Below are 10,962 nucleotides of genomic sequence, written 5' to 3'. Positions count from 1 at the left end.
ACTTTGGCTTTTTTTTTCCCCACCCCTTTTGTCTGTGTGTCTCCAGGAGGGCGAGGTGGACTGCTGGCCTCTGGTTTGTCCTGTTTTGATGTGCGAGTACACAGCAGTGGCAGAGGGTGAATGCTGCCCGCGCTGCATCACAGACCCCTGCCTGGCTGACAGTCTGTCCTATGACATCGGACAAACGTGTTCGGACCACGCAGGCATCACTCGCCTCAGTGGGGACACGTGGCAGATGCCCAACTCACCTTGCACCAGCTGCATGTGTAAAGTAAGACAAAGCCACATTACAAGCTTACTTAAGTGTTTTAATTGTAGTACAATGTTGTCTATTATGAGTCGTCTTTGTAAATTTTTTAACGTGGTTGCTGTTTCCTTCACTGAAACAACTATGCATACTGAAATGCAATTGAAATATTAACAGATTTTACTTTATCAAAATGTACTTGTGATTTAATAAATAAAAATAAAAACTAAGTATATTGAAAGTTAGGTAATCCAATAGTGCAACAACAAAACAAGTATAGTTGACAGAGTACATCTCTGGCCAGTATACAGTAAACATCAGGTGTGTCAAATTCATTTTTGTTGCAGGACACATAGTTTGGGTATCCCTCTGAAGGCCGTTATGACTTTGAACCCAAATAAATGTTTGATCGCCTCATATTATTACATACACACAACAAATTTATGGATACGTAGTTGTGAAATCAGAAGCGAGTTAAAAAAAAAATTTCATTCAGCTATTCAATTTATTTTAAAAGAGGGATTGGAAACAAAAAATGCTTGCATTATCTCAATGTTAATAAAAGAGAAGAGAATTGGCAATTTGGGTGTTTTATCAAGAAACGGCGAAAGGTTGACGCACATTATTTGCTTTTCGCGGGCCACGTAAAATGATGTGGCGGGCCAGATCTGAGTCTTGAGTTTGACACCTGTGGTATATAATATACTATTCATGATGTCCTGAGCCCTGCAGCGAATAGTGAGAATGTGAGTAATTGACTCCCCTAACAAAGGCTTAGAATTGGTCTAGATGCCACAAAGGATTCCAGTTTACTTTTGTATATGAGACAGAGCTTTGACACCATCTTGTGGCATTTCAGAAAGAGCGCAAAAACAGCAAATAGGTCAGTTTTTCAGCGAATATTGGAAGATAGGTTTAAAAGAATCCACAAATTGGTGAATTTGCAAGTCGTGAATCGCAACTACGTGGGGGAACACAAGTGTAAAAAGTAAACTACAAGCGCTCACTTATTAATATACAAACTATATTAACAGTACATGCAGTACGTTATAGTATAAGGGCTGCTGTTGTCTGTTTCACTGTTGTCACTGCATTGCATTGTGGGATATCCATGTTGGCAAAGTGTACAAGACTCGTTTCTTTGTGCTCTCTTGTACCCTACACAGAATGGAAATGTCTGCTGTTCGGTGGATCTTGACTGCCTTCAGAACAACTAAAGCTCTGCTTCTTCTCAATCCTTTCTCTCACTACCTTTCCTGACTCCTCTTGCCACAGGGCCACCACGACCACTCCTTGTTAAACAATTGAGCCCTTGTTTGTTTGACAGACTTGCACATTCATGTGTATGTCAGTGTGTGCACTGAAAACACAAACACACACTGGTTGAGACATTGAGTTTTTTTCCACTTGTAACTCTGTTGGCGGGACGTGACTGTGCGTAGCTCTCCAGGAGCCTAAGGTCGAAGCTACTCACCTCCGTGTTGTACGTCTTTGTGATTTTCTTCTGTTTGACCAAACATGTTTTAGCAATTTTCTATTATCTTCTAAGCCCCAAACCAGATCCAAATCACTGACAGCTGTCATTGAGAGTTTTAAGAACCTGGTAATGAGGTCAATGAGAATTCTTACAGGGTGTTGTTCTATACAATATGCAACCAACCTCTGTAGACCAGTGTGGCCCACCAAAACACAAACTTTTCTTTGCAAAGAATCAATCTGCTTAAATTAAAGATTTACAAATAGCAATATTTAAGTTAAAAACACGCACAATGTGGGGAAAAGTGAGGGTCGATTGGATGTGAAAGGATAGGGCTGCCTATGGTAATTGTCAAACAGTGTAAAGATTTCACAGCAATATCTCAGTTGACTTATGCCATGCAATACCAAGCTTTACCTCAAGAAGCAATAGTGAGTCACTGTAGCTTCTAGTCAGCCCTCACCTCAACATAAGAGTGAACAAGAGAACAAAACCCAAATTTATTTAGAAAACCAACAAGGTGTTAGCAATTGACAAAAAAAAAAAAAAAATCCAACCATTACAAATGAATTGTCTTTTTAGTCATAGTTTTTATGCGGCAATGATCCTAGCTAAAATATGAGCTATGCAAATAGGGAAAAAACATAATTATTGATATGACTCGTAAGTTAACACTAAATTCAAATTGTATACTCTTGACATGCATTACATTGTTTTATTTTATTTTTTATTTCCAAAGTAGAAGGTATGGATTTTACATTGTAACTTCTTACGTATGCTACCTTTAAATGCAATGTGTACATATTTGTAAAAATGTATATCCCCTCAACACGTAAATCTGAATAGTCTAGGTTTTTTCGCACAATATTTGACAAGGATATGTGCACAAAGATGCTCAAGCCTACACCAGGCTACAGGCCTTTTGATGTGTGAGTATTGGCCCTCCCTCTCACTGGGGATGTAGTGGGGACTGAGCTATTCACATTTTGCTCTAGAATTCCTTCTGAAGCTTCAGTGCTTCTCTCTGATAAAGTTGACTGTCAAATAACTGCACGTGATTTCCACAGTGTATTGAAGCAGTGTGATGATGTGCCACAGAACGCTGTCGCCCGGCAGCAGCGGTAGACATTGATTAAATTGCTGGACATTGATGTTGGTCAAATTGCTCTGTCGTACCCAGGGCTGCTGAGCTCTTCATTTATGCCACCCATGCAATGACAGCAAGACATAAAAAGGGAAATAGAGATAATTAAAGCCCCCTTCGTCTGGATTTGAGTATGCCAGCAGGTCATAGTGTGTCAAATCTGTTTACAGACGGTCACGTTCATTAAGAGAGAAAATGTCAGTGCTCTTTCTGCAACACAACAGATGTTCACACCCCATATTCACTCGTGTCCTGTTCTCTATCATATTGATGTTAGTCTTGAGAGGACTCGTTTTCCTTTAGTGGTCCCTTTCATCACACTTTGAGTCGATCGCTGTCAGTAATATTTGTTTTTCCCTCAAGAAGTGAGCTGGATTCTCAACACTATCTGTGAGCCCTTAAAATTAATTAATTATGTCAGATTCTCTTGGACCATGCAACGTAACATCTGGTTTGCCAGGGTCACGGTTTTGTAAGATGACAGTTACTGTATTCAGAATGATTGTCAGTAACAGCAGTGCAGCTTATTTGCACAGTTCCACTACCTAATGAGGTTCAATACAAAAGCTGTTTATAATAATAACAATGTTATGCTCCTTACAAGGATAATAATGCTCAGTTTTAATTTTAATGCCTGGAGGTGGGGCTCGAAGGCGAGCGCCTGGTGGCCGGGCCTGCACCCATGGGGCCCGGCCGGGCACAGCCCGAAAGGGTAACATGGGTCCCCCTTCCCATGGACTCACCATCTGTGGGAGGGGCCAGAGGGGTCGGGTGCAGCGCGAGCTGGTGTGTGAGGTCGAGAATTTCCGACTAGATATAGTCGGACTCGCCTCCACGCACAGCTTGGGCTCTGGTACCAGTCCTCTCGAGAGGGGTTGGACTCTCTTCCACTTTGGAGTTGCCCACGGAGAGAGGCGCCAAGCAGGTGTGGCTATACTTATTGCTTGGCGCCTGTACGTTGGGGTTCACCCCGGTGGACGAGAGGGTAGCCTGCCTCCGCCTTCGGTTGGGGGGACGGGTCCTGACTGTTTTTTGTGCCTATACACCAAACAGTAGTTCAGAGTACCCACCCTTTTTGGAGTCCTTGGAGGGGGTGCTGAAGAGCGCTCCCACTGGGGACTCCATTGTTCTGCTGGGGGACTTTAATGCTCACGTGGGCAATGACAGTGAGACCTGGAAGGGCGTGATTGGGAGGAACGGCCCCCCCCGATCAGAACCCGAGCGGTGTTCTGTTATTGGACTTCTGTGCTCGTCACGGATTGTCCATAATGAATACCATGTTCAAGCATAAGGGTGTCCACACGTGCACTTGGCACCAGGACACCTTAGGTCGCAGTTCAATGATTGACTTTGTGGTCGTGTCATCGGACTTGCGGCCGCATGTCTTGGACACTCGTGTGAAGAGAGGGGCGGAGCTGTCAACTGATCACCACCTGGTGGTGAGTTGGCTCCGATGGTGGGGGGAAATGCCAGTCCGACGTGGCAGGCCCAAACGTATTGTGAGGGTCTGCTGGGAACATCTGGCAGAATCCCCTGTCAGAAGGAGTTTCAACTCCCACCTCCAACAGAACTTTACTCGTGTTTCGGGGGAGGCGGGGGGCATCGAGTCTGAGTGGACCATGTTCCGCGCCTCCATTGCTGAGGCAGCCGACTGGAGCTGTGGCCGTAAGGTGGTTGGTGCCTGTCGTGGCGGCGATCCCCGAACCCGTTGGTGGCCTTTTTGGCCCTAGAGGAAATTCTGGTCTACCATCCGGCGTCTCAGGAGGGGGAAGCAGTGCACCATCAACACTGTGTATAGTGGAGATGGGGCGCTGCTGACCTCGACTCGGGACGCCCCTCGGTGAGGAGAATACTTTGAAGACCTCCTCAATTCCACCGACACGCCTTCCCATTAGGGAGCAGAGTCTGGGTTCTCTGAGGTGGTCTCTCCTATCTCTGCGGTTGAGGTCACCGAGGTGGTTAAAAAGCTCCTCGGTGGCAAGGCCCCGGGAGTGGATGAGATTCGCCCGGAGTTACTAAAGGCTCTGGACATTGTAGGGCTGTCCTGGTTGACACGCCTCTGCAACATCGCGTGGACAGTGCCCTGGATTGGAAGACTGGGGTGGTGGTCACCCTTTTTAAGAAGGGGGACCAGAGGGTGTGTTCCAACTACAGGGGGATCACGCTCCTCAGTCCTCCCTGGTAAGGTCTATTCAGGGGTGCTGGAGAAGAGGGTCTGTCGGGAAGTTGAATCTCAGATTCAGGAGGAGCAGTGTGGTTTTCGTCCTGGCCGTGGAACAGTGGACCAGCTCTACACCCTCAGCAGGGTCCTCGAGGGTGCATGGGAGTTTGCCCAACCAGTCTACATGTGTTTTGTGGACTTGGAGAAGGCGTTCGACCATGTCCGTCAGGGGGTCCTGTGGGGGTGGTTCATGAGTATGGGGTACTGAACCCCCTGATACGGGGTGTTCGGTCCCTGTACGACCGGAGTCAGAGTTTGGTCCGCATATCCAGCAGTAAGTCGGACTCGTTTCCGGTGAGTGTCGGATTGCGCCACGGCTGCCCTTTGTCACCAATTCTGTTCATAACTTTTATGGACAGAATTTCAAGGCGCAGCCGAGGCGTAGAAGGGGTCCGGTTTGGTGGCCGCAGGATTGCATCTCATGCTTTTTGCAGATGATGTGGTTCTCTTGGCTTCATCAAGCCGTGACCTCCAACTCTCACTGGAGGAGTTTGCAGCTGAGTGTGAAGCGGCTGGGATGAGAATCAGTACCTCCAAATATGAGACCATGGTCCTCAGTCAGAAAAGGGTGGCGTGCCCTCTCTGGGTCGGGGATGAGATCCTGCCCCAAGTGGAGGAGTTCAAGTATCTTGGGGTCTTGTTCACGAGTGAGGGAAGAATGGAACGGGAGATCGACAGGCCCATCGTTGCAGCGACTTTGTATCGATCCGTTGTTGTAAAGAATGAGCTAAGGCGAAGCTCTCGATTTACCGGTCGATCTACGTTCCTACCCTCACCTATGTTCACGAGCTGTGGGTCGTGACCGAAAGAACAAGATCCCGGATCTGAAATGAGTTTCCTCCGCAGGGTGGCCGGGCTCTCCTTTAGAGAGAGGGTGAGAAGCTCGGTCATCCGGGAGGATCTCAGCGTAGAGCCGCTGCTCCTCCACATTGAGAGGAGCCAGATGAGGTGACTGGGGCATCTGATTCAGATGCCTCCCGTACGCCTCCCTGGTGAGGTGTTCCGGGCACGTCCCACCGGGAGGAGACCCCGGGGACGACCCAGGACACGCTGGAGAGACTACGTCCTTCGGCTGGCCTGGGAACGCCTCGGGATCCCCCCGGAAGAGCTGGATGAAGTGGTTGGGGAGAGGGAAGTCTGGGCATCCCTGCTAAAGCTACTGCCCCCGTGACCCTACCTGGATAAGCGGTAGAAAATGGATGGATGGATGGATTTAATTGTAATGTACACGTGTAGAGCTCCATTGCATCATGCTGATAGATGCTCATTCACTTGCCCCAACTTATATCTACATCTGAGGGAATCAAACTTTTGACAGTCACACAGTCACAGGCCACATCCTTAACCTTTTGAAAACACCCTATTTAGCCACAATAGAGGTGTAAAATATTAGACGCACCTCAGTATGATATAATTCTGTACCACTGCAAAGTACAATAATTTACATTACATTAATACCTTCCTCTGAATTAAACTGCTAAAATTGTTATGTTTGTATATGCAAAATATCCGAAAATAAAATGTTGATAGTATTTGTATATCATTGGTTTGTGCATGTGCACCTCCCTAATAAGGCGGTTAGTTCGTTCATGAACAGCATTTTTGCGCTGTGGACAAATTCAACCTAGCAACTTCCAAATATTTAATTTGGTTATTTTTTGTTCCTACGAAGGCACCTAAATTAGAGACAAAGCTCGTCAGAATTGCATGTGCATTCTTCAATTTCCAAAATTCCCCTTCCTTTGACCTTCCTGTGTTGTGCATGTGAAACCTGAAGGGTCATCTTGTGATAGGTCATTGTGCCTCCGGAGGGGACGGTGGCATGCAGAGAGCTGCGCCACCGCTTTTAGTTTTCAGTCACGGTGACCTTGTCTCGTCTGTTCACCATGGCATCTATTCGTATCTCATAGGGGCGTATCTTTATGTATCTTCCTTCCCCACTACCGCGTTTGTAAAACTGAATTTGTTAACTGTGCAGTCAGCATACAAATGAAAAAAAAAAAGTTATATTCGTGGTATCTGTTCTCATTGAAGTTCAACACAGCAGTCAAATGCAGACATTTGTAAAAACATCACTGAAAATCTCTTTTCTGGGCACGCTGTTGATTTATTTGATATGAAAGATTGGGGGGGAAAAAACTACTGTAAACACATTGCAAGTCTGTGTAAATGTTTTTACATACTGACGATATGATGAAAGTATAGATTTTTCTATTACTATTGTATTCATGCATAATGTGTTCCTTTTAGTGACTACTTTTTTTCCCTGTATGATTGCTCGTTTCACTGTAAATAGATTGTAAAGTGAAGGGGTCTGTAAAGAATATAGAGACTAATGTGAATAATTCTCATTAACTAGAGCTTCTTAGGAGTGTTTTGAGTCCAGTATGAGAAGCAAGTTGTATATTGTTTTTATTCCTAGTTATTTTTCTGTTTGCCTTAACCCTTTTAGTAACTGCCATAGTTTTTCTCTTCACCGTTTTAGAACAACTTTATGGATTAGACTAGTCTGTGTGTTTTTGTTTGACTGACTAATCACTACACTGACAAGCCTGATGGGAGACATCTCTGTAGGATAATCAGACAAAATAAAACTATGTACACATACAAAAAGAAAGAAGGAAAAAAAATCTAAATTCAGTGTTGAGAAAAAAATGTTCCTGAGTCATTTCCACAACAAAATATGCCATTGTGTTGCTCTATTATGTCTAACTTGGAAAAAATAAAGAAGAAGAAATAGCTTTGGACCGTCTCGATCCTGATATGCTTCGTCATGTTTTTGATAGATGAACACACTGGAAAAATTCACTCAGTGCATTAACTGTTCTTGTACTCAAAGGGTTAAGTGTCATTTGACTTGAAGACTGTGTTGTGATAAGAGTTTGCTGTAAAACATTCTGCAGTTAATAAATATTTTAGTTGTTTACTTGTTTTTGTTTGTTTGGTTCTAAAGCAGGGGTATCAAACTCAAATTCACGATGGGCCAAAATAAAAAATTGGGACAACGTCGCAGGCCAAACTCAATATTTAATGAAAAATCACTGCGATGAGCATGTTTCCCTTCTCTGCAGAAATGTAGCGCTAAAGTTTATCTTATGACAACAAACTTATATTTTGCTGAAATCTGGAATAAACAAATTTTTATATAATAAACACGAGAAATCAAATTTGCGATAAAATAAAACAAATCCTGGTCCAATAGCAGCATGCATCCTAAAAAAAAAAAAAAAAAAAAAAAAAAACATTTTCCGTTTTTCCTCTATAATCCAACATTTTCTCTGTGTCTGAGGAAATTTCATTAATTGCAGTCAAGGTAATTATTTTGGTGTATTGATGTATCACTGAGCTTGTGTGGATTTTCTCCAAGCACTTTGAGTTCCTCCCACACTCCCAAATCATGCATGGTAGGTTAATTGAAGATTCTAGTTCGTCCATAGGTATGAATGTGACTGTAAATGATCGTTTGTCTATATGTCCACTGGAAACCAGTCCAGGGTGTACCAAGCATATCACCCAAAAAGGTCAACTGGGATTGGCTCCAACTCACCCAAAACTGCATTAAGAGCAAGCGGTATAGAAAATGGATGGATGGAAGTTGAGCCATGAATACAGGTATACTGTATATAATGCTTTTGGAATTACATTTATGGGTAAAGAAGAGAATGTTGCCCACCATGCAATTTAATGTTTTAAACCAACACCCACAGCTAAAATGTGCTTCTAAAACAGCAGGAATCTATTATTAAACAAAGAAAAAAAATAATACATTTTCACAATTCTATTAGCAAACCAAAGCTGCTGGTGTTTGACACGTAATTCATTGTTGTTCATGTAATTACCAAATTGTACAAAAGTGACATATTTTCTCTTACCTGAATCATCACCTCATCATGGTGGAGGCGTTTGTGTGATCCTAGGAGCTAAGTTGTCTGGGGCTGTTTGCCCCTGGCATGGTCACCCAGGGCAATCAGATCAGAAGTGAGGGACCAGCCAAACAACCACGGCTCAGAACCTCTATGAAGAGGGTTGACTTTGCCGAGGCTGCCCTTGGACAGAATTTCTTGGCACAGCCAAGGCTTTGAAGGGGTCTGCTTTGGTGTCCTCAGTATTGCGTCTCTGCTTTTTGCAGATAAAGTGCTTCTGTTGGCTTCATCAAGTAGCGATCTTCTGGAGCGGCCTACAACCGAGTTTGAAGCAGTTGTTATGGAATCCGCACCTCCAAATCTGAGGCCGTGGTCATTGGTCATAAAAAGAGTGACCTTTCCAGGTCAGGTTTGAGATCCTGCCCCAAACGGGTGGGGGTTCAAGTATCATGGCATCTTGTTCACAAGTGGAAGAATAATGGAGCGACAAGTGAACTTGGCGTAGCGTCTGCAATGATGTTGACTATGCATCAGTTTATTGTGGTGTGTGTCGATTTACCAATCAATCTACGTTCCTACTCTCACCTATGGTAACGAGCTATAGGTTGTGACCAAAAGAACAAAACCATGGACAAAAAGTGGCTGAAATGAGTTTCCTTTGCAGGGTGTCCAGTTACTTCCTTAGAGATGGGGTGAGAAGCTCTGTGTCTGGGAGGGGATCGGACTCGAGCTGCTGGTCTGCTGCAACAAAAGGTCAATTAACCTAGTGTCAGTCAGCTGTATAGCAACTTCTCTGTTTTCTCTGCTCTGACGCTTTTGGTCACGGTGAGTGGCGGCCCTGAGCTCCCTGTTCATCTTCACTGTGCTCCTCTTAGCCTGAAGGGAGGCTTCATCCAAGGGTGCTTACCATTCATGGGCTGCAGCCACAGAGGTCACCACCAAAGTGATGGAATGACTCCTTCAAACAACAACTTTCACCTACAGTATGATGGTAAATGGGTAGAGGGATACAGCAAGAATGTCTGTCTTTAAAACAACTCACTATAAAATAACTTTAAATCACATCTAGAGAAGCATACAACAGAGGAGATTTCGTTTGTATCAGTTCAGCAAAATAGAAAGTTACTGCAATACTGAGGCCACACACTCCCCCCAACCCATCCTCGATCAATTTCGCCTCTCTATCAGCATTCCTTTAAAAGGGCAGCCAGTTAGAAATGCAAGGCATAACAGAGAAGGTGTGCATTGTTATAATTAACGCAATAAGGATTAAGAATCTTAAATGCCTTATTGATGTTAGGAGCAATTAATTGGGGGTATAATTAAAAAGTGGAGCTGAGCTAGTGACAAGGCCGCCCCACTGCTGCTGTTGATCGGATGGCAGACAGAGCAGTTAAGTGTTTATTTAACCCAGTGTCACACTGGAGTGACGTCTAAAGTATTTCTGGTTGTGTACTTTGGAAGGCATTTCTGTGACTTGCTGGACCTGTTTGCTTCTTTGCCAATAAATGTATACGGTACCTCAATCTAATGCATGCGTTTTTTAAATCCATATACAGTATATTTAAAGAGGCTCAAAGCAGATATCCGTGTTTTGTTTCTAAATACGTTAAATACATAAATTTGAAGATAAGTGCTGAAAACAAATTTATAACAATACAGTGCGGACTTTTTTAGATATAGCTTAAGCATCTTCTTCACCATTTGAATTTTCCTGATTTTGTGGGTTGGGCTAAAACACAGCTCTGTGACAACATGGGGCTGGGGCATATAATTTCTAGCACAAGTTCCCTCCCCCACTAAATACAGTACCTTCCAAAAGTATTGGAATGGCAAGGTCAATTCCTTAGTTTTTTGCTCTGTACTGCAGACATTTGGGTTTCAGATCAAAAAATGAATATGGGACAAAAGTTCAGAATTCCAGCTTTTATTCCATGGTATTTACATCTGGATGTGTTAAACAACTCAGGATAGAGCACCTTTTGTTTGAACCCACCCAATTTTTAAGTG

The 10,962-nt window shown here is 43.8% G+C and overlaps 1 protein-coding gene across 2 annotated transcripts in view; it reads left to right on the top strand.

The window, feature by feature from the left end:
* LOC133399034 (protein kinase C-binding protein NELL1-like) overlaps positions 1–9,683 on the top strand; it is a 271,032-nt gene extending 261,349 nt beyond the window's left edge. Inside the window, exons 19-20 of one of the 2 annotated variants that reach the window (XM_061670100.1) lie at positions 47–271; positions 9,617–9,683. In XM_061670100.1, the coding sequence (XP_061526084.1) occupies positions 47–271; positions 9,617–9,637 (246 nt within the window). In that variant the 3' untranslated portion in view covers positions 9,638–9,683. Of the gene's footprint in view, positions 1–46; positions 272–1,413; positions 8,014–9,616 lie in introns of those variants that run through there. The other variant, XM_061670099.1, reaches the window with a different exon arrangement.
* The last annotated feature ends 1,279 nt before the right edge of the window (positions 9,684–10,962 follow it).

This window comes from Phycodurus eques, chromosome 2 (genome assembly GCF_024500275.1).
Source record: "Phycodurus eques isolate BA_2022a chromosome 2, UOR_Pequ_1.1, whole genome shotgun sequence".
Lineage (NCBI taxonomy): Eukaryota > Metazoa > Chordata > Actinopteri > Syngnathiformes > Syngnathidae > Phycodurus > Phycodurus eques.
The sequence above is the reverse complement of the archived record's forward strand: the minus strand, read 5'-3'. Positions and strand labels throughout refer to the sequence as shown.